General features: G+C 42.9%; 2 protein-coding genes and 1 long non-coding RNA gene across 12 annotated transcripts in view; 1 reads left to right on the top strand and 2 right to left on the bottom strand.

Moving 5' to 3' along the window:
- LOC131497073 (uncharacterized) overlaps positions 1-27,977 on the bottom strand; it is a 110,698-nt gene that overhangs the window by 9,153 nt on the left and 73,568 nt on the right. The window lies entirely within an intron of this gene.
- Positions 2-27,235, bottom strand: DGKE (diacylglycerol kinase epsilon). Of its 2 annotated transcripts, XM_058703016.1 has the most exons (11): positions 26,319-27,233; positions 16,523-16,682; positions 14,634-14,753; positions 12,463-12,606; positions 12,032-12,189; positions 11,650-11,701; positions 10,305-10,418; positions 9,231-9,302; positions 6,844-6,971; positions 6,058-6,169; positions 2-5,442 (listed from the first exon to the last, which is right to left on the bottom strand). In XM_058703016.1, the coding sequence occupies exons 1-11, from the start codon at positions 26,771-26,773 to the stop codon at positions 5,263-5,265; spliced, it is 1,695 nt and encodes a 564-aa protein (XP_058558999.1). In that variant the 5' UTR covers positions 26,774-27,233; the 3' UTR covers positions 2-5,262. The 2 variants fall into 2 exon arrangements, with proteins under 2 accessions (XP_058558999.1, XP_058559000.1); XM_058703017.1 differs by lacking the exon at positions 14,634-14,753 and having other exon boundaries at positions 26,319-27,235.
- The window catches only part of C16H17orf67 (chromosome 16 C17orf67 homolog), a 36,784-nt gene continuing 35,419 nt past the window's right edge, over positions 26,613-27,977 (top strand). For 3 of the 9 annotated variants that reach the window (XR_009254747.1, XR_009254743.1, XR_009254742.1), the window contains exon 1: positions 27,529-27,662. The gene's annotated coding sequence lies outside the window, so the exon portion shown is untranslated. Of the gene's footprint in view, positions 26,720-27,335; positions 27,466-27,493; positions 27,663-27,977 lie in introns of those variants that run through there. The other 6 variants (XM_058703022.1, XM_058703019.1, XM_058703021.1 and 3 more) reach the window with 4 other exon arrangements.

Below are 27,977 nucleotides of genomic sequence, written 5' to 3'. Positions count from 1 at the left end.
CTTTCTGGAGTGCTGCACTTTAACTTTTATTAAAAAACAAGCAAAGGTTTTCCACGTATCAGTGCTTTAATTCACATTTCTCAGTAGGCATCGACCACAACACGGAGCAAACCCAACAAAAGCAATTCAGTGACACAGGGTGCTTAAGTGGTGTTCGTGGCGTGTGGCCCGGTGGGGGATGGGGGTGGGGGGGAAGAAGTGCGAGGCCAGCTGGCTGAGGAGGCGGAGCCACCCCAAGTGTCCACACCGTGGGCCAGGGAGCCAGTTCAGTCAGCTCACCTGCGAGCAATCAGGGCGAGGATCCAGGCTGCTCGAAACTCGTATAGAACAGAATTACAAATCAGAGCGCCCATTCATCCGTCGGGCTCCTTCAAGCAGCTCAAATTCGAGAGGAAAACTACCGGCAGGGCCCAGAACGAGAGTGGAGAGTGAGGGCAGCAAACGCTCCGATGAGCCACCGTCCTCCGACTATACCCCGCCTGCCCTTCCTGCAGGTATGTTCTCACACACGGTGAGGTCCGCACATAGGACAGATGCCCTGTCGCCTGATCAGTGTGAGAGGAACAAGGATAGCGGCCTAACTTCCCAGCTCTCCTTTTCAACGTTCCACATCGGTCACCAGAAAGCACCACAAGGTGGACATTTCGTATGGTTTATCTTGCTCAGTGCGTTCTGCTTGGACACTTTCCTTTACTGGAGGGAGTCCAAGCCCCTGCAGACACCGAGGAAATACACCTGCATTTACAGCTTCTAGGTCGCTGACTTTCTTCAGACCTCGCTGCAGATGGCTAAGTGCAATCATTTATGTTTTGTGAGCTTCTCTTTGAGAGGGGGACCCTTTTGGATTCTTTCTCCAGATCCTTGGAACGCACCTCCTTCATTCCTGCAAGCCTCAGGCACAGACTAGTTGGGGCCGTGGTGGGAAATGTGTATGTGTATTTACTAACTAAAATGAACTAAATACTCAGACCATTTCTATACTAACATTAGAAAGGTGAGGAACAGAGGTTAAGCCAGTGCTTTACTATTAAAAAAAAAACGAAAAACAAAACAGAAAATGCCTTTAAAACTTGTGAAATAGCCAGATGGTCATATTCCAAGCAGCAAGACCTTCAAAATATTTTTTGTCAAAAAACACGAGGTTTCTGAATATGTAAAAATCAGCAGAAAATTAACCAGGTGACAGAGTCATTCACTGAGTAGTGGCTTCCAAACCCTTTTAAAAAGTATGGAATCCTTTTTTTTTCAAAAAGAGGCAGAATTTTATTTACTGAAATCTTACCTTAAGCAGCATCCAGTGGGGGGGCTGCACCGAATGAAGGGAGAAAGCGGGAGCCCCTTGGGGGTCCATCCCACTGGCCCCTGAGCACCACCTGTTCTCTAAGACTCCCTAGATCATAGTTTCAAAACCTGTTTCCACGTAAGAATCGGAGGCTACCAATTTTTATGTAATAGCGTCCAGATAAATATATTAATTTGGATAGGATAGGACATGAACAAATCGTTCACAGCATTCCTTTAGGAGAGTGATTTGTGGGGGAAGAACGCAGTTAGTGGAGTGAAGGAAAAACAATTTTAAGAACATCCGATTCAATTTTCCTGCATGATACCCATCCAGCAAAAGCCCTGGGTGAACACATGAGGTACAGACCAGTAGCTTTAAAAATGTCAGCGTGCATCAGAAGCACTCAAGGTGCTTGTGAATAAAAGCACCAAGGGTCAGCAGGGAAGAGCCTCGTGGGATTACGAAATGTCTATGTCCCATCAGAGACACCGATTCATGACGTCAGGGGCCGGCTTTCGGCATCAGAGCTCCCCAGGTGATTCGGACGGACGCTGCAGACAACTGGTAGATCACACTTTGATAAAGAGGAGAGAGGCCTTACAGGGAAGATGTGGGAAAGCCAGGGCATACTTTAAAAGCAAACGCAAAACCACTTCTTCTGTCTTGCTGCTGGGAACATGCCTTCATTCGGCGTGGGACAGAGTAACAACACTCTTTTCTTTTTAAGTTCCTAGATATATTTTTTTTTATAAATCGACCTACATTCCATTGTCCCAAATTAGGTAGAATTAAAAACAGTTCTGAGTATAAAGTGCTGGTTCTTGCTTCAATGTTATCACCTCAAGGAAAAACCACACAAAACTATCACCTATTCTACTGACCTATTTGGCCAAATAAGTACAAATGATGTATTCGGATCCACATGAATCTGTAAATAAACATAACCTTTACAGTTTCCTAGTTAGTGGAAATTTAAAATTCCATAATATACAGTAAATACAATTTTACATTACAAATGCAAACTATTTTTCTTTTGACATGCTGGTAGTGTTCATTTTTACAACGCAAAAAGGACTTGACCATTTCTGAGCCACAGAATATTTTACAACTCGAAGTAGGCAAACATATTTCAAGAAGCAAATACGACACATTCTGACACACCCTAAAAAAATAAAAATAAATAATCTTGACTATAAAATTTTTATAAACAGTAGCTACATTAGGGGTTCCCAGCTAATTGCTGCAGAAAACCTAAAACCCATTTAAGGTCGTGTAACCTCACTATCAGACAACTTGTGTTTTAAAACACAAGTCGGTTTGATTTCTACGCAACATAAAAAGCACTGAGAAATTATCACCATCTACTTATGGGGTCCATAAGAGCTGCCAGGTGTTCAGTGTTTAAGCCACGAAGTTGAAGGGGTTAGGAATGTAGGAGGACAGTAAAGGGGGAGAGGAATCTGAAAACAGACATGGAGCTAGGCTTCACTTTATGTATTTCTTCCTGAGAACACAGAATTTGTTTTCGTGTTTAGTCAAGACAATTTAAAATGGAACAGGAAAATATTATGGCAAATGATTTTTTGTGAAGTACAGAATCACTGGTCATGTCAACAACCGCTACTCTTAAATATACTTAGAATATACTTGCAACATGAGTCTTGTAAACTATCCTTTTGAAAACAAGACCCGTGCCTGTACATTTATTTGAAATGCTGGACAAATGTGCCTAAAAAGTAAACAGACTTTGCTAAAATAAGATGTGTGATGACATGGTATTCAAAAATAAGTTTCCTAAATGAATCTGAATGACTGAGACTAAGGTAACGGAAAAGCTTCATGAAGGGTCAGCAGGGAAAAGCCTCATGGGATTATGAAAATTGAAAAAAACAATTTGTTTAAATAAACAAGGGTGTTGTATATAAACCTGTTCTAGATCCGATGTAACATTATGGTTATTACAAAAGCTTTCTAGCTATTTTGAAGATTTGAATTCTGACATCCCAAACGATTTACTTTGATTCTACAATTAGCACTGTGGAATTACAGTAAGATAAATTGTAGCCTAGATTTATAAAATGTGATACCTGTAACAGTGTCGACCATGAGTTAAGGAATAAAATTCGTTATACTCAAAACATGATCGGTCCATGAAAGAAAACCTACAAAACTCTGCCACCAATAGTGACAGGTTCCCTACCATGAAAGGTGGATGAAAAGGTGAAAACAGATCCACTCGCAAAATCTGTCAATACTAGAATTTACCATCTCCTGTTGAGATGTGGAAGAGGTTAACTGAAGCAGAATCAGAGTATTTTATATAATGCACTGACTACTGTATCACTACTAAGTTTTTCCTTTAAAACATGGCTTTGGCCTGAAGGTGAATGAAATTTAAGTTTCATGGCAATTCACGGATGGCAGATTCATAATAGATCCTTATAGGAAGCTAATGGTGTTTTGGGGGATACAGTCTCGTCTTTCAGAGATTAACGTCATGAAAGACCACCAAGCCCGCAAATGGGCCATTTGTTAGGAAAACACCAGGCTGGTGGCCCAAGGGTGTGCCTCACTGGCCTGAGGGATCAGGCGGGTTCACACCAGGAGAGTGCCATCTACTGGGGAACCAGGAGACCAGCCCTTCAATCAGCTTCTGGCAATTGAGAGTCAAATAAAACAATGAAACAAAACTTTCAGTTACGTAAAGGTAGTTTGCCAGTGCTTTCATTCTCCCTCTTTTTAAAAAATATTGAGTAATGTTTCCAAAGAATGAGACTATCCGGATGATATTCCAGGAAAATTAAGTTACGGGTTTTACTTCTTTAGTCAATAGGCTACATTTCTGATTGTGACTAGCTGAATTTATGTGACGAATTTAACTTATTAAATAAAGCCATCTATTGTAAACACTAAACACAAGTATACCACAATGAAGAAAATAAATAAATAAAAAAAATCTCTCTCATTTTAAAATAAATACGATATAAACATTTTAGCACAGGATTCTGTCTGTTTCCCCAAGGGGAATTTCTGTACTTTGGATATAAAAGACTACTGTACTTCAAATACTACAAGACCACTGAACTTTCAGAAGTTACTAATCATTATCAAACTTCTTTTGAGCAACTAATAGGACGAATACATTTTCTGTAGTACTTTTTTTCAATTGTTGATACTGTCTCTTACTCAGGAGAAACTGGGTAACAGTCTAGCTTGGAAACTTTCAATCCGCAGTGCTCTGAATGTTAACTGTTACCTATTCAACTGTGTGGCTGTCTTCTGGCTCCACAGGGTCATAAATGAGATGCTGAATTTCAGCTCAACGTGGTCATTAACAGGGTTAACCAAGCAACATCTGGGGGTCTCAATCTGCTCCTAAAAGTTATATAAAAAATTTAAGTAATGTCCTCCTTTAACACTTCTCCTTTTTAGGTTTCCTGGAAACAGATCCGTATGCATCCACACAGTGCTAGGCTGAGAAGTCTTCGGGGGCCAGCCGTGGCGGAAGGCCCTCACTAACCCTGGGGGTAGGACGCCAGTCATCTCCGTTCAAAAAAGCAAGTTAACTTTCCAAATGTTAGGATGGTGTCACAACATTAAGAATTAAGATGGCAATGATTCTGCCACCTACATCTTGTCCATCAGATGTGTGTTCAAGAATAAGGAAGGAGAGTGTGGACCTCAGAGCGAGTCCTGCTCTCACACATGAAGCCATGACAAACGTCTCACCTGCAAGTCATTAGCCCTCTGGGACTTTGTGAAGTTAGTACTACACGACGGGACCATTTTGCTGAAAAAAGAACAGGCATCTGTAAACAACTGGCAATTTGGCTGTTTTTGGAATTGCTATTTACACGGATGTATACCCATTCTACTACTGGTGAAATTAAGACCAAACAGCTGATAGAGAATTTTACTCCTGGACAAATACGTATCTGCTTGTTTGGGAGAATTCTAAACTTTCATTCCTCATCCATCTACTCGGTTTCCTTTATGTCCTCTTGATCTGAAGTACTGGAGATATCATCGTCCGTCTGTTCTCCAGAGAAATACAACATCAGTGCGTGTGTCTTGTGAGTTATGGTGACAGTGCAGGGGCCCTGGGCCCACGGCTCCCCATCTACCTGCATTGGCATCATCGAGCACTTCAAAATCAACTGGTATTAGGGAACAGATAATTAGAAACAAGTAAGTCCCCAGAAGCTCAGAAAGGTCTTCCTTAGTAATATCATCCACAGTCCCTTAACTTTTCTAGGGACAATTATGAGCATTTCCTTCTTAGAAAATTAATCTGAATATATCTTTATTATCAGTCGTTTAAGGGATTCTTTTCCACTGAACACTTTGTTTCTTCCCCATCATATCGAAGCCTTTGGTGGAGGCTGAGTGACAGTGTGGGTGTAAACCGCTGTTTATTTATTTACTTCTTAGAAAAAAAAATCTTAATTTATTTATTTAGAGAGAGTGCATAGTGCACGAGCAGGGAAGGAAGAGAGAGAGAGAGAGAGAGAGAGAGAGAGAGAGAGAGAGAGAGAGAGAATCTGAAGCAGGCTCCCTGCATTGCCAGTGCAGAGCTTGAGGTGGGGCTCAATCCCATGAACCCTGAGCTCATGGCCTGAGCCAAAATCAACAGTCGGATGCTTAACTGACTGAGCCCCCCGGGTGCCCCTGTGCACCACTGTTTCTGGAAAGCTAGAGTATGTATTTCTTTCGCTATGGATCAGTGGCTTAGAAATGGGACTCAATGAAATACAGAGCAATATATCACTTACCCGCACCGTATGTGCTTGTCCTATTCGAAAAGGGTTTGCCAGTTTCACCTGAATCTGAGCACAGTGGAAAGACCCATACACTCCAACGACCTCTAGCAAACCGTCATCATGCCTACAGTTGGAAAAAGGACACATGGATTGTGTGATGCAATGAAGTAAGATCAGTCACGTTAAGACAAATACTTTTTCACAGCGGTGGACAATCAACTTATTATTTAATAAGGTATTCATATTAATGACATATACAAAAATAGAAATTTGAAAAAATATTAGTCTATAAACAACAGAGTGCCTAAAAAAAATTTTTTTTAAAGTTTATTTCAAGAGAGAGAGAAAGCACAAGTCAGGGAGGGGCAGAGAGAGAGGGAGAGAGAAAGAACCCCAAGCAGGCTCTGCACTGTCAGTGTGGGGCCCAACGCAGGTCTTGAACCCACGAACCACAAGATCATGACCTGAGCTGAAGTCGGACGCTTAATCAACTGAGCCACTCAGGCACCCCAGATTGCTTTTTTTTTTTTTAAAGCTTATTTTGAGAAAGAGAGAGAGAGAGAGAGAGAGCGCATGCGCATGCATGTGAGCAGGGGAGGGGCAGAGAGTAAGGGAGAGAGAATCCCAAGCTGACAGTGCAGAGCTGGGCGTGGGGCTCGATCTCATGAACCATGACACCATAACCTGAGTTGAGATCAAGAGCTGGACATCTAAGTGACTGAGCCACCCAGGCGCCCCAAAAACAGACTGCTTTAAAGAAAACAGTGTCATAAAAAACCCAATCATAAATGTACATACCTGGCTAGAGGGTAAGTCTCATCTCCCATCCCTTCCCACAGTCTGCAGCCACCGCCCCAGTAGCCGATGTTCAGAACTATAATACCTTCCAAATTGGGCAGTTCTACTCGCTCACCATCCAGTTCTAGCTTTAAAGAAACACAAGTAGTGAATTACTACAGGGCATACTATTTCTGCACACTTCCACCAAGGGTTCACCTCCATCTGCATACATACAGGATGTGAGAGACACACGTGTAGAGAAGACTATTTCCTACCCCCCCCCGCCCCAGGAATCAGCCTTTCCCATCTGTTCAGTGGTTATTACATTAATCATAACAACTTCATTTTTTTAAACTAAGGTAAAATGACACGGTTTTTGTTAATCTCATCTTTTTCAGGCCTTACCCAATTTGCTATTTCAGTGGCACCTGACACCCTTTCCTGAACTACTCCCTCCCTTCACTTCTGGGAGTCAGACCCTCCTCCTCTGGGTGTTCCTCCTCGGTCACTGCTGAGTTCCACCTCCCGCCTCTAGCTATGTTCTAGGCTCCTCTCTCTTCTCAGGCCACAGACTCCGGAGGAAAAAGCCAGTGCGATGTCGTTAACTGCCATCTCAGCGCTGACAGCTCTACCTTGCTGGTCCAGGACAGCAAACCGGGCCAGATCTGTGGATCCTACTGCCCATAAAACGGTTCCAACCAGTGGTGGCACCTGCAACTGCTGGGCACAAGACTGGGTTAACGCAAAGCATCTTCCCTGCGGCCCCTATCTACCTCCCAGGAAAGAGCACCCCCGTGGGCCTCGGGTGCCTGGGCCAGAAACCTGGGGTCATCTTTGATTTCCTCGCCTTTACCCTCTACTTCCAAGCACCTCCCCTCTCCGTCACTCCGTCACTCCAGACAGTCCCAAGTCCAGCACACCCTCACCTCTGCCCTGCGGGTGCCTACCTGGCCCGTCTCTCCTCATCTTCATTGCTCTCAGAGCAGGAAATTGAGCACTTAGGGAATGCAAATGTGTCATCCTGACTGCAGCCCTTCTGTGCCTGACTGGAGCTCAGGATGAAATCCAAGTTCTTTCACGGGCTAGTACGGCCCCTCTGAGATTTGGCCTCTGCTCCTGCTCTGTCCCTCCTGTGAGCTTTCCTCCAGCTGGAGCTCCCTCGAATACACCATGTCCTCTCTCACCTCTGGGCCTCTGCACATATGCTTCTTAGTGGAGAACAATTTCCACCTCCTTTTTCACTCAGCCATCTCTTATTTAATGTTCAGATTCCAGCTCATCACTTCTTTCAGAAAGACATGTTACAGTCACTTTCCCTAGACAGTCTCTCCAGCCCCTGGGTTATATACTACCCTTATTTATTCTTGTAAGATTTCCTGATCATGTCACCTGTCACACTATCCTGCAGTGTGCTTTAAATGTTTTCTTTCCCTCTACGCTGTAAACTCAGTGAGAGCAAGGGATTTATCACTGGATCCCCAGTACCTAGGACAGTGCCTGGCATCGTGTAGGTGGCTTCACAAATAATTTTTGTATAAATAAAATATCAGACAAAACAATAAAGCGTTAGCATGTTTGCCCATTCCGCCAAGGTTATCAAAGCCCAGGATGAAGCAAATGTAATAAAGGGCAAGGAACTTTTTTTATGGCAAATCTATTCCTCCTGCGCTGTGGCCGCAAAGCGTGTGAGCTCAGCGTTAGCCTAATTACCCGGCATACGTATCATCAGGCCCCTCACGCTCCCTGCTCACTTTTCTCTCTTCCTAAGCTCTTGCCCTTTTATTCTTTTTACTAGTTTTTACGTTTCTCTGTATTAATGTGTTTGTTGGTGCTGTTAACCATTACAGATTCTTTCTGGAAGCAAGCAAGGAATATACACAAGATTTTGCCGTATCATGACATCAGGGATACTGTAGCGACAAGCACTCATTAATATTCTGTTTTTCCTGCTCCTACATCTCGACTTTGCTTTGTATAGAAGAGAGACACATCACAATTGTCATATAAACTTTGCATTTAAACTTCCTCTGAGAGTCCATGATGAGTCGGGTACTACGTGAAGATTGCTTCACATTTGTCATCAAGTGTGAATGGAAAGCTGCTCAGTATCAGTTCAACAGACCGGAGGGAGATAAACCTGGGTTCAAATCCTGGTTATGTGTGCCTTTGGGCAAATTACTTAATTTCAAACAGTTTTCTCTTCTGCATAATGGCAATAGAGTAGTGCCTGACTTGTAGGATTGTGGTGACAACGCAGTGGGATAATGTGTATGAAGCACTTAGTAAAGCGCCTGGCCCACAATAAATATTCCATGTATGTTAGCAAAATATGTTAACAGAAAATTCAGCATTTTTCTTTAAAAAAGTTTATAATCCAGAGACCACCTAAAACTTTAAAAGCTTACCTCAACTTTTTTATTCAAATCTTTACATTCTTGTACCAAACAGTCTTTGGTTCCATAGAACAAGTAAACAGCCTAGGAGAAATGGACAGAAAATGGGATATTAAAGCAACCTAATGAGCTTGTAAGCAAGATAAGACACTGAACCAACGATCCCTGATGTGATCATTGAGTCTTGCTTGCTTACAGTGGACTAGGTTCTCCTGGGGAAAAAAGACGTGTTACTTCTGAGCTGAAGTAGCCCATTTTTCAGTAGCATGTGCCTAAATGGTGCTTTCTCCCAGTTTATCCAAAAAGCTACATTTTACAAAGAAATACTGTATCAAAATTAGAAAACTCCACCTTTTCCTAGTACTTGAGATCACTTAATGAAAGGAATAGAGACACATCTAAAGGACACTTATAATCACTTCCGAAAATAGAAAGGTTGATGGAAGCTCTGAGATGTTAATTACTAATCGTACAAACGGCAACACTTGTGGCCTTAGTAATTATATTAGTAAGAGGTAACTATTTGTAAACGTGAACTACTTGTAAAACTGAAACCAGGAGCAAAACCGCTTCGCATTAAATTTTTACATCCTGTTGCTCAATCACCAAAAGCCATTAAAAAAAAAAAAAACAATGCCAAAGTGAAACTTGCACCAAAGGAATCACTTGTACTAGGAGTCAGAGTGGTGAGCGTAGGTAAAAGCCGTGGCAAACGAACTGCTCCCTCTCTTCCTTCGTCTGCATTTCGGAGCTTTCTGAAGCCAAAGGAATCTATGTTTTTCCCGTTCATGACTTCACCAAAAGTTTATCCTGCCTGCCTAAAATTCTTTCCAATGTTTGTTGCCATTTAAGTAAGATAGGCTATCGTGAATTTCACTTAGTTGCTGCTGGAGCAGAATGTGCTGTGGAACATTCTCCAAATTGTAAGAAGTTTGTCACAGCCACAAAACACTTCAATAACAAAACAGGTGAACGTTTCCGTAAGTAAGTTCTATCTGAATCTACTTGGAAGAGGGCTAGATATAATTGAACTATTTTTACTGTACCTTCAGTGATAAGCAGGAAATGTTATTTTATCCAACACACCTTATTAAGAATTCTGCTAGAAAACAGAGATGGTGCCTTCTCGCGATGAGCATGAAAATTGAGAGCCATGAGAGCATCAGGTCCAACAGAAAAATAGTTGTTCATTGTGAATTCCTGCGAAAAGGGGGAAGAATAAATAACTGCAATATGCTTCAATCTAAGCCTGTTACATATGTGTAATCTGTTAAATCTCAGTCTGTATGTTCTTTATCAAAATTTAATGCTTTCTGCATTTACATTTCACTTAGAGCTGATGCTACCTATCCAGTGAAGTTTCCAGAAATAAAGCTTCGGTTCAAAGGCCGATAACAATCCACATAAATTTCACTTTGCTTTTCTGAGTAATGTGCTGCACCTCAGACCTTATCATCTAGAATGGCTCTACTTTGCACCCAGGTTTCTCCTGTATGCCCATACACCTGCTTTTCACTTTCACTGCAACCCCCAGGGTCTCAGTTTCTATCCGTGTCAAGCCAGGATGTTGGTCCTTGCTTAATTTATTTCCCAGCCCAGCATGAGAGCCTCAGTCTCCATCCCCAGCCCTGTCTCGTTCCTGAGCACTAACTAAGCCTGCATTTCCAACCCCCTTCCAATGTGCCACAGCCTCAAGGCTGGTATGCCCCCAATCTAACTCCTTTTCCTCTTACTCAAACCTGAAACTCTTTCTCTTTGTATCCTGGTTACGGTCATTCCCACACATCCAGCCTCAACAACTAGAAATCTGGCATAACGTGTATTTTCTCTCTTGCTCTACTACCGAGCTGCCAAGGGTCGATCACTTCCACCTCTACAATGTTTTTGCTGTCTTCCTGCTAAAAGTCCCCGTATTTTGCCCTCGTGCAACTTTCAAGGCTATTTTCACTCCACCCCCAGAGTATCTTTTAGAAAACACAGAGCTGATCTCCGCAGTATTTGCTAACCATGATTTGCGTCCCCAGGATCTATTTCCTCTGCCTGGAAAGTCTTTTGTTCCTTTCTCTGTCCATCTAAATTGCGTTTACCTTTTAAGGACCACCTCACCCATCTCTTCCCCCGAAACCTCTCCAGCCCGATCTGCCAGGGAGGCGCTACCCACACTCACAATGTGTTTCCCCCACAGCCCTCTTTACAGGCCAAGTGGGGGCTGAGCACGTGGGTTTCTCTTCTGCTCCATAACCGGCCCCCAGAGGGAATAAGCACCGCGTCTCTGTATCCCACCACTGCGCCACACGTGTACAAAGCAAAACTGCTTTCCAGAAATGGGCACTAACTTGCACTCGTGATGAATTTGAAAAATCCACTATAAAATATGACGGACTAGTTAAGAGTGCTAAAATCACGTGCAACTGAGGCCCAGAAAACATACCTTGGGTTTTCTTAAGTTGTAGTATCCTTTATTTGTTACTTGAACTTTCCATCTAAAATACAGAAGTTAAAAAAAAAGGCAATTATCATCAAATTAACTGCCACTTAACTTTGCAGTCCTGTAGATGAAGTACTTTTATTAAAATAGCATTTGAAAAAATAAGCACACCTAAGTGACTACACAAATTTTGAGATGAGTGCTCTACCTAATGTGACTTCAGTCCTCATATAACAGAATAAAACCCCAGCATCGTGGATGAGTACAATTAACACAGTCTTTTACATTTAAGTTACATTTTGTAACTACTTCAAGTCTTCATTTTTAGACCAAACAATATTACCGAAGCTCCAGAAATCTACCTTTTGGAGGAAGTAAAACTCACCTATCTAGTTTAATCCCATCTGCTTCCATCACATTTCTTAAGACCTGAGCGACGGGGATCTCTCCCGCGTACCCTGTGCCCCAGCCCAAGGTATTGGACAGATCGTTGCCTGTTCCCAGAGGCAGGACTGCGACTTGCGGAATGTACTTTTCTTGTCCCTAGAAAACGGAAGACGTGTGTTGGGAGTTTTCTCTTCAGATGATTTGTGGGGTAATGTTATTTGGTAAAACTTATAGACCAAAGCAAGAGAGACACAAATATAACAGCTGTATGTTGTTTTGCTGAAGGTTATAGGAACTGCTTAATCATAATGTTCAAAATTGGCAATGTCTTCTAATATTTATCTGTGTAATAAAAAATGTAACCATAATACTGTATCCGTATCTCGGAACTGCTTCTGCGAAGGGCACGCAGGTCTTAAAGGTTGATACCTTAATCTTCATTTCATCGACTGCATCCAGGACCCAGCCCACCGTGCCGTCCCCTCCACAAACAAGCACGCGGGCCGAGTGACAGGGAAGGAGAGTGCAAAGCTGCAGGGCTTTGACAGGGGGGGTTTTAGTTACATCAAAAACCTAGAAATGAAAGAAAAAGAACACTTATTTGTATCCAACACTATCCTCCATCTGTGAGGATGACGTCCCCCCAGATAAGTATGGATGCGGTTGGAGAACAACATGGGCTACGAAGTGCCTAGCGATGCGCCAGACTGCTGATACTGCGGCTCGTCCGGACGCTGGCCCTACTCACAAGTAAGCCTCGTTCTACTGACCAGGAAGTTGAGGCGCAGGGAGGTTAAATAACTTGCCTGTGAGTCCCCCAATACTTAAGTGTTGACATACACCTTCAGTCCTACAGTCTATCCATTACACGACACTGCCTCCTTCCTGTTCACGTGAAACCAGAATGTGCTAAGTTCACCCTTAGCACATTACTTCATATTTTATAGTGGATTTTTCTTTTTTTAAAAATGTTTATTTTACTTTTTGAGACAGAGAGAGACACAGCATGAGCAGGGAAGGGGCAGAGAGAGAGGGAGACACAGAATGTGAAGCAGGCTCCAGGCTCTGAGCGGTCAGCACAGAGCCCGACGTGGGGCTCGAACTCACGAACTATGAGGTCGTGACCTGAGTCAAAGTCGGATGCTTAACCGACTGAGCCACCCAGGCGCCCCTATAGTGGATTTTTCAAATCCATCACTGGTGCAAGTTTGTGCACATTTCTGGAAAGTAATTTTGCAACATACATACAATGATGTAAAGATGCAAGGACCCTTGATACCTCTAATTCTGTAAATGATCTAGGAAAACATTTCAAAAAATGAAAACGCCTGTTTATAAAGGTATTCAGTGTGGCATTATTTATGGTTGTATAATTATGAGACAAACTCAATCTCCAACAGCAGGAGCCTGGATAAACAGGATATATCCATTCAATTAATTATCTTCATCATTTCAGGTGTAATTATGAAGACTACATCACACCAGGGACAAATACTCTTTAAGTACTGAAAACAACACAAATTTTAAATCTAGAGTATTGTTACTGTGATGTTAATATGCAGACGCACAGACAATGCATGCAAAGAACATGGACAAATGAAAACAACCGGTGTATTCGTGTGGGGAAACTGCAGGTGATTTTCTTTCCATTTTTATTACTTTTATAATTTCCTTAAGTATCTATTGTTGAAAGGGAAAAATACAAACGGCAAGGAAAACAATTATTGCGTTTCTGATTGTCGCAGGAGTTGTTTATAAATGTTTTTCAAAGTAGAAGCAGCCAGCACGTAAACTCAATGCTGCCATCCTTTTATTCTTCTTGTTTAAACTGAGGCACAATTTATATATATGGAAATGCGCTTTTAAAGTGCACAATTAAATGGCTTTTAGTCAGTTTACGGAGCTGTGCAACCATCACAATCCAGTCTAGAGCGTTTTCACTGCTCCGAGAGGGTCCCTCAGTGTCTGGGTGCACTCACTCCCATTCTGCAGCCCTGGCCTCAGGCAACCACTCACTCCTCTGTTTCTGTACATCTGCCTGTTGTGGACAGGTCACATAAAAGGGAAATACCCCGAGGGTCCTTGTACCTGGCTTCTTTCACTTAGCATGGTTCTGAGGTTCGTTCCTGGTTGCACGTATGCATCGTGCCTCGTCCCTTCCTATCACTGCGTGATACTCCCTTGTGTGGGTACACATTTGGTTCTATCAACTTACTGGTGAATGGACAGTTAGGTTGTTTCCACCTTTTGGCTATTATGAATATCGCTGCTATGAACATTTGCATAGAAGTCTCTGCGGGACATATGCTTTCACTTCCCTTGGGCAGACTGCTAGAAATGGGATTGGTAGGTGGTAGGGTAAATTTATATTTAACTTTTTAAGAAATTGCTTCACTTTTCTAAAGTGGCTGCACCATTTTATGTCCCCACCATGAGAGTACCTCTTTCTCTATATATTTGGATGGCTTGATACTTTTAGAATTCTTTCCTAAAATCAAGTGATGACTGGTTTGAAGCATTAACCACCATTACAACTTAGGGAAAACGAAAAGCTAAGCATGAGAAGATTAATACAGAAGGAAAGTTTTCTCTTTAGTTACCTGGACTGGGTTTAGGAGGATCCTAAATTCTCCCAGCAGCCCTTCTCCCATGTTAGTTCCACTACGAGAGTTGGCCAGGATTATTAATGGGGTCCACTGCTTTCCAAGCTTAGAGGCTAGCTAAAAAAATTAATGCGAGTGAAAAGGGTTTAATATCTCAAAGATGGTGAGCAATAAATTTTTCTTTTTAAAAAAAATGTTTATTATTGTCGAGAGAGAGAGACGAGCGCAAGCAGGGAAGGGGCAGAGAGAGAGGGAGATACAGAATCTGAAGCTGACACAGCACAGAGCCGGACGCAGGGCCCAAACTCAGGAACTGTGTGTGAGATCATGATCTGAGCCGAAGTCAGATGCTCAACCAACTGAGCCACCCAGGCGCTCCAGCAATAAATTTTTCATTTCTTGGTAGCAATAGTGCTGTAAATACGCTGGGAAAAAAAACAACTATCACACTACAATGAATACAAAAATCAAAGAATTCTAAGAATGGAAAGGGAACTTATAGATGAATAATTTAACTTGCGCTTCATGTGTTGTTAGAAAGTTTTGACTTAAATTGAGTTAAAAATCTGTGTTTCAATAACTTTCATTCATCATTCTAATTTTGCTTCCTAAGGCAACCAGAAATAATGTTATTTGTTCTTCCATATAACTGTTGTGCTCAAACACCTGAAGCATTGTATCTTTCATCAGTTTTGTCTCCTGGGCAATCCATTTTACATCCTTTCAACTGTTCACAGCATGGACACAGGTTTTCTCTGCTCTCTTACCTTGACTGTCCTTCTCTGGATATATTCTAATGTATTTTAGTTTGTAAGGCTTTTTTTTTTTTTAATTAAAAAAACATTTTAAATGGTATACTCAATTAGATTCAAGAATCCAGATTTATACAAAGCCCAAAGTCAAATGAAATTCGTATTTCTCTAACCTAACCCTTTCTCTCCTCTCCCTTCTCCTTGTGGATGTGAACAACGATGATGTTCTACAGTTTTACTTAGTGATTCTCACCCCTTATGATCTTAGATTGAAATCAGACACATTAAGGCACTGTATGTACGTTTAAAAAATATGTACCATAACATTAAACATAATATTTAAAAATTTTTAAATGCCTTTTTCTTTGGCAGGACTACTGTCAAAGATGACATTTAAGATATAAAACCCTAAAATAAAATAAAATAAAATAAAATAAAATAAAATAAAATAAAATAAAATCCTAACTTGGAAAAGACACAAAACTGAATTTCGAGATAAAATAGTTCAACTATTTTGGCATATTCAAGTAGGAAATAAATGCAAATTTTTACAGTTATCCCTTAAGAACCACATAAAGACTGAAAGATACATTTAGATCAGTTTCTACACACATACATGCTGCAAAGTGTTGACAGCTTTAAGGTTCAAATTATTTGTTGGAGCATCTAATGCTCCAAATAACATAAAGTTCCGAACAGAAAAATTCTGTTAGAACAATGTGTGAGCAAAATCCCTGTTTTCTTTTCACTGATAATGATAAATAATTTCCAATCTGGCTGTTTATCAGAATTGTCTGAGGACCTTAAAGAAAAATACAGATTCCTGGGACCTACCCTCGGCCTCCTAATCAAACCTGGTGATGGAGGTGGAGTCAGGAATCTGCATTTTTAAAAAGCTCCCCAAGTGATGCAGGTGCAGGCAGGGATTTAGAAACCAGTAATATAACATTTCCAATTTCCCTTTAGATGTGAAAGGACTCAAGGGCCGAACTTGGTGGCACAGCTCTAAACACTGGGCAGGGCTCTGCAGCCCACGGTAACGATTCTTCCCTCAAGGCCACCATTAAGTGTCACACAGGGACTCGGGCAGCTTTGTGAAAATCAGTTACATAAGGAAAAATGAACTCGGCTTACCACCGCATAATCTGTTTTTTTGTCTTTACGCATCTGATTAATAGAGGTCAAGTAACTTGGTGGAATGATGAGATTTTTGAATTCTCCAAAATCACACTTTTCGTTCTTTAAACTATTTTTCATGCACTCATCATGTACCGTTTTCTGACACCAAATGCACCTGAGGGAAGGAAGAAACAAAGACAATAATTAATCTTAAACCATAATTTCACTGATGTGCAAACTGATCCTTTAGTAATCTCACCACTATTGGGCATAAAATCTAGCAAAGAAAAGAATTATAACTATCTGCACAGTGAAAATGAGCAATAAAGTTTGAAAATACTTGGCAGTTTAATAGCGTTTTTTAGAACTTAAAAAAAAATATATTACTTTGAAAGAGAGCTCACGTGCGCACATGGGAGCAGGGGAGGGGCAGAGAAACAGGGAGGGAGAGAATCCCAAGCAGGCTCCATGCTCAGCGCAGGGCTGGACGCAGGGTTCGATCTCCCGACCCTGGGATCATGACCTGAGTTGCAATCAAGAGTTGGATACTCAACTGACTCAGCCACTCAGGAGCCTCTATAACTTTATTTTTATTTTTTAGAAAGTGAGAGAGAGTGGGGATGGGGAGAGGGAGGGAGAGAGAGAGAGAACGAGCAGGGGAGGGGTGAGGAAGAGGGAGAGAGAGGATCTTAAGCAGGCTCCACGCTCAGTGAAGCACCTGATGCAGAGCTCGATCTCATGACCCCGGGATCATGACCTGAGCTGAAATCAAGGGTCAGACACTCAGATGCCCCTAACTGTGGTTTTTAAAGTGTGGTCTAGGGACACCCGGGTGGCTCAGTCAGCTGAGCATCTGACTTCAGCTCAGGTCATGATCTCGCCGTTTGTGAGTTCCAGCCCCACATGGGGCTCTCTGCTACGAGTGCAGAGCCAGCTTCAGATCCTCTGTCCCTCTCTCTCTGTGATGGTGCTTTCAAAAATAAATAAAAAACGTTAAAAGAAAAATAAAGTGTGGTCTGGAGCCCCTCAAGATCCTTGCAGGGCGACTCTGAGATTAAAATCATTTTAATATTAATACCAAGATGTTATTTCATCTTCCTCCTCTCAAGTGTGTACAGACCCAGTGCAGCAGCCGACAGGAGGATCTAGGTGGCCTCTAAACCAAAGAAATGTACCAAAAAGGTAGAATAATGTCACTCTTCTCACTAAATTTTCATAAAAATATTTTGTCACTTTAAAAATGAGTATTTAAGCAATTTCCCAGTTTTAATTTATAACACGGTAAATGCCAGTAGACATATCCACATAAACAAGAGTGGGTCTAGAACAATGGTTCTGTATTTTAATTATTTGTGCTTTGGTTGAAATAACGTTTGTGAGGCCTAAAGTCCTCGCTGCTTAATTAAATGCCCCACTGGCCTGGGTCTTTGTGTTCCTCGGGTCCAGTCTGTCCAGTTTGAAAACCTCGTAATTTATGACCATCTGAAAATATTTCAGTAGATACAGCCAAACAGTGCATTTCTTGTTGGCAGTTAATACAAAACCAATCTCTATGTTTGTACTTGAAATATAGACAGAAGATATGTACATTCAGATTTGCCTCTCTGGATATGAGCGTGAAACAAGCAGAGAATAGTGCTGGTGAAGGTCCCAGTTTCTATTATTAATCTGCTAAGACTTTAATCCAGTCACAGATAAGGCAGGCAGAGCTGAGTGTACAGACAAAAGCAGGCCGGCAGAAAATAAATGAATTAAAAAAAAGAGAGAGAATAAAAGTCTTTTGCCCAAGGTCAACCCTTTTGGATTTCTATTTTAAGGTTGTTTTTTCCGGTGGATGTTCAGATTTCTCAACTGATTACTGCTATTTACTCAGGAGTCTTATTTACCCCTGAAAGAAGTGTTACCTGCATGATCCGTTAGACAGAAAACTGTAAAGTAACTTGCATATGTTTAGTGAATAGTTCCTTTCAGACTAAGCTTGAGACCACACCATTAACTTTACAACAGGGGACTGTAATTGAGAATAATCTGAAAGGGTGCCCCTGAATTATTTCACACTGGTTTCCTCTGGGAAGAAAAGTGGGATGAGAGGGCTGGGAAGAATATCTGCTTTTTATCCTATGTCCTTCTGTATTGCTGTACTGCTTGAGTCTCTAAAAACCAGAATACATTTGTCAACTACCTACATACATTTTTAAAAATACATTTTCAATAAGATAATATCAGCATATGCTTGAGAATTTAGAAAATACAAAGAGACATTAAATAAAAATCATCCAAAGACAATAAATCTTAACTTCTTGCTGTACTTTTCAGGTTTTTTTTTTTTTTACATTTATTTATTTTTGAGAGACAGAGAGAGATAGAGCATAAGCAGGGGAGGAGCAGAGAGAGAGGGAGACAGAGAATTGGAAGCAGGCTCCAGGCTCTGAGCTGTCAGCACAGAGCCCGACACGGGGCTTGAACTCACGGACCATGAGATCATGATCTGAGCCGAAGTCGGATGCTCAACCAACTGAGCAACCCGGGCACCCCTGTATTTCTCAGTTTTACTGTGCATAGATGTGTTTCTCATTATGATATATGTACATCTGGACAGTACTTTTCTTTCCATGTTATCATGAATGTTGTCCTATGCCATTAAAGATTTAAAAAAATATGGTTTGTAAAGAATGTATAGTACCATACATACGGATATATAATTTAACATTAAAAAAATAAGACATTTATTATTTTTTAATTTTTAAAGTTTTACTTTTTTATTTTGAGAGACAGAGACAGGGAGAGAGAGAGAAAGGGTGGGAGCAGGGGAGGGGCAGAGAGACAGGGGGAGAGAGAGAGAATTCCAAGCAGGCTCCGCACTGTCAGTGTGGAGCCCGATGGGGCTCGATCCCATGAACTGGGAGATCATGACCTGAGATGAAATCAAGAGTCAGACGCTTAACTGACTGAGCCAGCCAAGTGCCCCTAAAAATAAGACATTTAGATAGCTTATTTTTCTTTTTTTTCAACGTTTTTTTTTTTTTTTTTTTTTTTATTTTTGGGACAGAGAGAGACAGAGCATGAACGGGGAAGGGGCAGAGAGAGAGGGAGACACACAGAATTGGAAACAGGCTCCAGGCTCCGAGCCATCAGCCCAGAGCCTGACGCGGGGCTCGAACTCACAGACCGCGAGATCGTGACCTGGCTGAAGTCGGACGCTTAACCGACTGCGCCACCCAGGCGCCCCTAGCTTATTTTTCTAAGTATAAACAACATGACGAACAACCATAAGCATAAATGAGATTATTTCCCTTGAATTCTAAAAGCCAAGTTACTGACTCAAAGGGCATGCATTTTCCTAAGACTGTTTTCTTTTTAATATTTTTTTTGAGTACAGTTGACACATAACACGGACATCAGTTTCACAGTAACCAGTATGTGGTCCATCTGTCCAGTGTGCTTGTTACCAGTTCATCGAGATGTCTATCATGTCTAACACTTGCTAATCCTGCACGTTAGTATTTTAAATTTTTTCCTTGATAGAAAACACATTTTTTGGTTTTAATTTGAAGGCTTTTGATCACTAGGTGACGCTGAATATTTTTTGTCTTCTTCTGTGAGTGGATTCATGTCCTATAGTCACCTTTTACTAGGTTTTAATAATTGCATGCACTTTGGATTTATGTAGGGTATTAACCTCCCTCCTGTCATATTTGTTGCAAACTTCTTTCGGTTTCTTTTAAATTTACTTTTTAATGTACTTAAATTTATTTTTTGATAGCTCCCTACTTCCCTTTGGGGTTTACTTAAATGCTTTTAAGCTCTGAAGTCCTTCACTATTTGCAAATTCCCACCCATTCAGTTTTCGCACCGATGTCTTTAATTTAGTGCTTCTTCCGGGGCTACAGGCTCCACTGAAAATCTCCTGAAAGGGTCAGGGTTTCTTGGAATCTTACCCATCTGTGAACTAAGAGCCCTTGCTTTAACCCATTTGGAGTTTATTGTGGCAGAGAGTGTGGTTTGAAGACCTCACTTTCCCCCCCAGAGAATACCTGTCCTAGCACCATTCGTAAAACAATCTTTTCTATCCCCACAGACTTGGGACACCTTTATTATTTACTGCATTCTCATACATTTCAGAAAAGATTCTTTTAGCTAAAATGATGGCTATTATCAGCCTTTGTTCTTTAAAGGTAGAGCCAAAATGCATACTAGTTATTCAACATTATACTTTTCCTTACAAATACTATATTCAAAATTGAGAATTGTCTCTATGTGTTTTGTAATTAGTGTTTAACCTGATCTAGATTTCAAACCTGATGGGAAAACAAGACATTACTAATATAATGTCTTGATATTTTAGTTCCAGCGATCATGTCACTGACTCATTGCTTATGTTTTTGACATTTTAGACCTACACAGAAGTCAAAAGAATAGCAAAGTGAATACCCTTAAATCAACCCTTCACTCTGATTCTTAATATTTTTTCCCACATTTGCTTTATCTCTTTGTGTAAACTCACATATAGCTAAATCTTTTGAAAGTATTAGACATTATGAGATTTTATCTTTCAATATTTCAACAAGGATTTCCAAGAAACAAGGATAGTCTCCTTGCTTTTTAAAATGTTTTGTGTTAGAATTTTTTTTTTACAGTAAACAGATAAACAGTAAACCACCTACATTCCAGCATTAATATCTTCCTATAGTTGCTTTGTTACATTTCTACCCATCCATCAATCCACCTAATTTTTGGTGTATTTCAAGTAGAATGCAGATATCAGGATACTTCCTAAATAGTTCAGCAAGCAAGCCTATCTTTATCTAGAGTTCATCATTTATTTATGGGATTTTTCTTTTGATGTAAAATTTACAATTAAATGTACAAATCTGTACATTTGCTGAGTTTTGACAAATGAACATTTTCCTATAACTAAAACCTTTATCAAGACAGAACATCACCCTATGTGCCATTTTTATGCAGGTGTATGATAGCTTTATTTAAAAAAATTTTTTAATGTATATTTATTTTGAGGGAGAGGGAGAGAGAGAGAATGAGTGGGAAAGGGGCAGAGGGAGGAAGAGAGAATCCCTAGCTGGCTCTGCATTGACAGCAGAGCCTGATGTGGGGGTCGAACCCTCAAACTGTGAGATGATGACCTGAGCTGAAATCAAGAATCGGACGCTTAACTGACTGAGCCACCCAGGTGCCCCTGACTGCTTTATTTTTTAAAGAAGCAGCTTCACAGGGGAAAAAAGAAACTACAGGCAACACTTCTTAGAATTTTTTGTTAAGTTACCTGTTCATGATAGCTCTCTTCTTTAGTATGCTAGAGGAGGTGGCAGAACTATACATGAGGTTGAGATGTTCATTTATTTATTTTTTTTTTAAGTTTTTAAATGTTTATTTTTGAGAGAGAGAGCACGCGAGTGAGCTGGGGAGGGGCAGACAAAGAGAGGGAGACCCAGAATCCAACGCAAGCTCCAGGCTCCGAGCTGTCAGCACAGAGCCTGACGCGGGGCTCGAACCCACGGACCGTGAGATCATGACCTGAGCTGAAGGTGGACGTTCAACCAACGGAGCCGCCCAGGTGCCTCGGGGTGTTCATTTATGATATTCACACCATAACGAGGGTTGGCCAACTACAAATACGTCTGCCACCTGATGTTGTGAATAAAGTTTTATTGTAGTACAGCTACACCCAGTCATTTATGTGTTGTCTAGTTTTGTACCATGACAGACAGTGAGTTAAGTAGTTATGACAGACCATATGGTCTGCAAAGCCTAAAATACTTAGTTTTGTCTTTTCATAGAAAGGTTGTCCACCTCTACTCTAGAAAATGATCTGGGAGGGGCACCTGGGTGGCTCAGTCGGTTGAGCGTCCGACTTCGGCTCAGGTCACGATCTCGCAGTCCGTGAGTTCGAGCCCCGTGTTGGGCTCTGGGCTGATGGCTCAGAGCCTGGAGCCTGCCTCCGATTCTGTGTCTCCCTCTCTCTCTGCCCCTCCCCCGTTCATGCTCTGTCTCTTTCTGTCTCAAAAATAAATAAAAACGTTAAAAAAAAAATTAAAAAAAAAATGATCTGGGATCTTTCATCATTTCAGATAATTAAAGAAATGAATAAATACATACCGACAGACCACAGAAACATACAGTTTAAGATCAAAGTCAAGACTAAAGTGGCCAATGTAATCACCTGCTAGAAGTCAGAAGCTTTGTTTCATTAATCTGTGTGTAAGGGGCATAGGATGTAAGGAAGAAAAGCTTTGGAAGCTTTTCTTACATAGGATGTAATGAAGAAAGCTTTGTTTCATTAATCAGTGTAAGGGGATAGGATGTAAGGAAGAAAAGGCCTTATAAATAAAAAAGCACCTTAAGGGGGCGCCTGGGTGGCTCAGTCGGTTGGGCGTCCGACTTCAGCTCAGGTCATGATCTCGTGGTCTGTGAGTTCGAGCCCCGTGTCGGGTTCTGCACTGACAGCTCGGAGCCTGGAGCCTGCTTCCGATTCTGTGTCTCCCTCTCTCTCTCTGCCCCTCCCCAGCTCATTCTCTCTCTCTCTCTCTCTGTCAAAAGTAAATAAACATAAAAAAAAAAAAAAAACACCTTAAGTTTTCTTAACAAGAGATGGATTACTATAAGGAACAAAGGTTCATTTAACAAATATAATGAATACTTATAACACAATTCCCTATTTTAGTCAGGTGACAGTTAAGAAAAAAAGGAAGGATAGGGAAGGAGTGATACGATACTAGGTGCAGAGACACATTATAGTGGTTGGGGAAATATACACGAAGAGAAAAAAACCTACAGGGAAAGTAGAATCTGGCACAGCGCCTGAAACAAAATACATAGATGCTCACCATGTGAAAACTGAATCAAGACTGAATGAGTATAAATTAAAGGGCCTCTGTCACTTATTCGGCAGAGCTGAACTGGCCCGCAAGCTTCAAAATCAGTTACTACCTGGGTCTTTCTAGTTCCCTTAAGACTCATACTTCTGTAGTGATACAGACATGGTAGAAGCCCTCGCCAGGGCTGGGTAAAATCCAGAGGGACAGTCTGGCTTGTGTTTAAAGTTCGAATAGATAGTTTATTTTCCTGAAATATCTCGTTCCTACGGAAGGTCAGAGCATTCAGTAACCCTGCATAATGCTATTGGCTAAAATACAGGAGAACACTGCAGAACATGCACAACTTCAGGGCGCCATGCTCTTTTCTCCTGGGAGTAACAAGCATTTCCTAAATTACACAGAAATAATCCCCACCTGTGGTGAGGGGCTCTAGCAAGCTGAGGACAGACTGTTGAGTATCTGGTAAGAACAAACTCGTGAGTAAAAGATGTATCATCACATTCACTGTGTACAAAGGGGAGGACACAACATTAAGGACAGAGGCTGACGTTGTAAAAGGTACATACAACTTTAGAATTACCTGCAGGGCCTGCCAGAGCAAAGACTGCTCGTCTCCAGCCCAAGTTTCTGATTCAGGGGGTCGGAGGTGGGAGTAGGGTCACGAAGAAAATAGAAGATGCTTAACTGAATTTCAGCTTCAGATAAACAACGAATGATTTGGGGGGATATAAGCTGGCCGCAATACTGCAAATGTTTTTATCTTGTTTGCTAAATCTGGCAACACTAGAATTTGCATTTCTAACAAGTTTCCAAATGATGCTAATACCGCTGGTTTGGGGAACCTACTTTGAGAACCACTGAGATATCGGATATTACGTCATCATCAAAAAGGAAAACTCTGGGCCTGGGGGTGAGTAGATCAGGCAAGGGTTCCTGGAGGAAAGGACACAAGACAAGTCTCTAAGGATGCCTAAAAGCTAGCCAGGGGAGGAAAGCCTTGAGAAAGAGAAGGGAAATATGAAAAAGCCAGTGTTGCTGGTGCTTAAAGTTTAACGCAGGTGGTGGCAGGTAAAAACTGGAAGGGCAGGCAGGGTCCAGAGAGCACGTCAGCCCCTGGGCACCATGTTAAGCACCTGAAGGTTATACTGAAAGACCATCAGGGTAAGTGACCAGGAGCAACTGAAGGGGTAGGGGTTTAATTAAGCAGAGGAGGAACTGGGTCGGATATGCTTTTTTTTTTTTTTTTTTTTTTTGGTGCAAATGCAATTTTTAAAAAAGTGCTTATTTTTGAGAGAGAGAGAGAGCAAGAGAGAGTGGCAGAGAGGTAGGTAGAGGCTCCAGAGCAGGCTCTGCACTGACAGCAGAGAGCCCAATGAGGGGCTCAAACTCACCAACTGTGAGATTGTGACTTGAGTTGAAGTCTGACACTTAACCAACTGAGCCACCCAGGCGCCCCACTTTTTTTTTAATGTTTATTTTGAGAGAGAGAGAGAGAGAGAGAGAGAGAGAGAGAGAGAGAGAATGAGTGGGGGAGGGGCAGACAGTGAGGGAGAGAGAGGGAAAGAGAGAATGCCAAGCAGGCTTCCACCCTTAGCGCAGAGCCAGATGTGGGGCCTGATCCCATGACCGTGAGATAATGACCTGAGCCGAAATCAAGAGCTAGACGCTTAACTGAGTCACCCAGTCGCCCCCAGATACTCATTTCTAAGAAAAATCATTTGGGTGGAAGATCAGAGCACTATTATTCATTAAGGAGTATCTGAAGTGCAGTTCAGATATTTATGGAGGCCATTTTTATCTAATTCTACACAAACACCAAGAAGGGAAGGAAATAATACGCCAGTCATGTCTTCTTTCCAACTAATCCCAGCTTTTGAAGACTAAAGCTTAACTATAGGGAGAGCTATTAAATTTATTTAAAGACGCTGGTAACCTAGCTCTCATTGATGCCAGAAGTACATCTAAATTCGGAAGACAAATTAAAAAAAAGATTTTGAAGTAAAAGAAAAAAATAAAGACGGAAATAAATAAAAAAGTAACTTTCTATCTAGTGTCAGCTTTCTCTTTTAGGTCTTAAACATGTTTCGGGCCCTTTCTACTTGTCAGAAATAAAACTCAGGACAGTGGAGATGTCCAGACTTAAGGCTGAGACAAGGCTAAGTGTTAGTACTCCTAACACTATGCTGGGGGTTAGAAATCCCAGACACCAGTTCCATTTAACCACTGACTAAAATTCGCTCAACTGCAAAATGAGTTAAAGCAGATGATCTGCGGGAGCAGCATCTCCTTTTATTATGAATCTCTAATACCAGCAAAGAGCATCTTCACCTATTTTCAGAGAATATTTAAGAATGTTCATGTGTTGTCTAATGTGTGTCTATTTAGAAGCCATCAAAATATTCTTGGCTTAATCCGAGACTGTCTAAGATGCTACCAGTCCTAAGAAGGCCATGTGGCGAAAGGAGAATCTTTTAAGTTTTATCTTTCATCACAGCACCAATATCTATATTTGAAAAAGATAATTAAAGCGCTGCCATGGAATGATGCTTGTTTTCACTGTCCATTCATAAAAGGATGCTGAGGAGAATCAGTTTTGTGAGTCTAAGGAAAAGTCAATTTGTCCACACTTCGTTTTTTCTCACTTAAAATGGAAATAATCCATAGTAACAAAAGCGAAAACGTAACATGGTGGCTATGAAGTATGCAGTACTTAGAGGCCTCTGGATCAAAGTTCAGTGCCAAGTTTTATTGCCCAAAAGGGCAGGCTGGCTGAGGAGCGGAGGCTAGATGTATCATCTAGGCAAATGATACTGCAAAGCTGCCCTGCTTGTCCAATACCCGGGATGTTTATTAGCTTGGTTCCTTGAAGTGGGCAGTTGAGGCCATTTGCAGAGATCAAGGTAGGTCTCTAGCGCACTCTGCGAGATCCCGACTCCTACCCCGCATCCTGGGACAACGTGTACCCACAAAGGCCGTACCTGTAATCGCAGAGCTTGGGTTGGCTGCCGCACTGCTGCTTGCAAACCACGCAGCAACTGCACAGGGGCACGTTGCCCCGGATCCAGTGGTGGGGCATGGCGTCCAGGGCCCTGCCATCACTCTTAAGCATGATCTCCTTGCACGGGAAGCGCTTGTCGGCCTTCTTGAGGCAGCCCTCGTCCACGCGCAGCCCGCAGCAGTCGCAGAAGGCGCCCAGCAGAATGTGCTGAGTGCACACGCAGCAGTAGGTGGGCTGGCTGAACAGGTCCGTGTCGCGCCACCCGTGCTTGCTCTTGCGGAAGATGTCCCGGCGGTGCAGCTGGCGGCGGGACCGCTGGAGGCTGCACCAGAAGGTGATGAACACGGGCAGCAGCACCGAGCACAGCGTCCACAGGATCAGGTGCCCGTCGGCAAACAGGCCCTCGTAGGGCGCCGGCCTCTTCTCCCCTTCCATCTTGTCTAAGACCGATTTCTAACTGGGAGACAAACAGGCGGGGTCCGCCCGGGGCTCGCGGTCCCCGCTAGCCCGCCCTCCGCCTTTCAGGGGACACCGAGGGCGCCTTCTGCCCGGGTGGTCCCACGGTCTCCAAGGGGGAGCACGCGCCGCTTCTTCCCCGCAGCTACCCGGGAGCCTCCCGCCGAGCCGCGCCGAGGGGGCGGCGCCCAGCGCTGTCACGCTCCTCCCCGCGCCGGGCACGGGGTCGCCCACAGGAAAAACGGATAGGCTGCCCTCCGCGGGGACGCGGCCGCGGAGCTGGGTGCCCGGGTCTCTGGGCGCGGTGGCGCACGTGGGTCGCGCGGCGCTGCCAGCGTTCGTGACCGTTAGTTCGCGGCCCGCACTCCACTCCCGGGCGCAGCCGCTGCGCCCGAGAGCGGCCTCCCGCCGGCTCCTCCCGAGGCCTCGCGACCGGCCCCGCCCCTCAGGCCCTACCTCGCGTGGGCGGAGGCGCAGCTCCGGGACCAGGCCTGGGGCCGCCCGCGCGCGGCCGCGCGCGCGCGCGCGCGCGCGAGCAAACCTCCGGGGCCTACCTGCCCGCCGACGCCGACGCCAGCGAAGGGCAGAGTGAGCCCTGCGCACGCCGAGCCGGGCGGCGCGGCCGCGGGCAGGGGCGGGGCCTGCGGCGCGAGCCCCGGGGCGCAGTGGAGGTGAGGGGTGGAACGCGAAGGCAGACTGGCCTGGGGGAGAGGGTGGAGCCGGGTGGGAGGGGCGGACTCCGAGGGCGTGGCTAAAGGAGAACGGTGGGCGGAGTAACCATTAGGTGAGGTACGTAGAGAGGATGCAGGTTTGAGCCGTGCCGGTCCGTAACCCACAGTATAGGAAGTTCTAGTATGAACGGTTTACGGTAAGCTTATCTATGACCTTCAACTTCTCCCACGTCCTTCAGTGGCGGAGGTGGGAGCTGGCACAGTTTTGAGTGTTGGGAGAAAACTGGCAATTTTGAGTATTATATACTGAAAGAATGGGACAATCCAAGTAAAAAATTGGTAGATGTCACCTGAGCTAGTTGTTTATTAAACCCACACTGGCTTAGGGTGAGCCAAACACTGTGCCAGGAGCCCCAGCTGCCACAGAGTGCCAGTCCTGTTGAAACAAACCCGACAAGAAGCATTATTTTAGACCTATTAAAAAAATGGCTTACTGCACCCCTGCTTCCATC

The sequence above is a fragment of the Neofelis nebulosa genome, chromosome 16 (assembly GCF_028018385.1).
Source record: "Neofelis nebulosa isolate mNeoNeb1 chromosome 16, mNeoNeb1.pri, whole genome shotgun sequence".
Classification (NCBI taxonomy): Eukaryota; Metazoa; Chordata; class Mammalia; order Carnivora; family Felidae; genus Neofelis; species Neofelis nebulosa.
Note: the sequence above shows the minus strand (reverse complement) of the source record. Positions and strands in the feature narration are given on the sequence as shown.

Excerpts from the sequence above, each read along its gene's own strand:
- DGKE (XM_058703016.1), bottom strand. The coding sequence starts at position 26,773 with ATGGAAGGGGAGAAGAGGCCGGCGCCCTACGAGGGCCTGTTTGCCGAC. Across the intron at positions 16,683-26,318 it reads CCCAAGCTCTGCGATTACAG|GTGCATTTGGTGTCAGAAAA; the intron begins GTACGGCCTTTG and ends TCCTTCCCTCAG. Across the intron at positions 5,443-6,057 it reads GACAAGCACATACGGTGCGG|TTGATTTTGAAGTGCTCGAT; the intron begins GTAAGTGATATA and ends CCCTAATACCAG.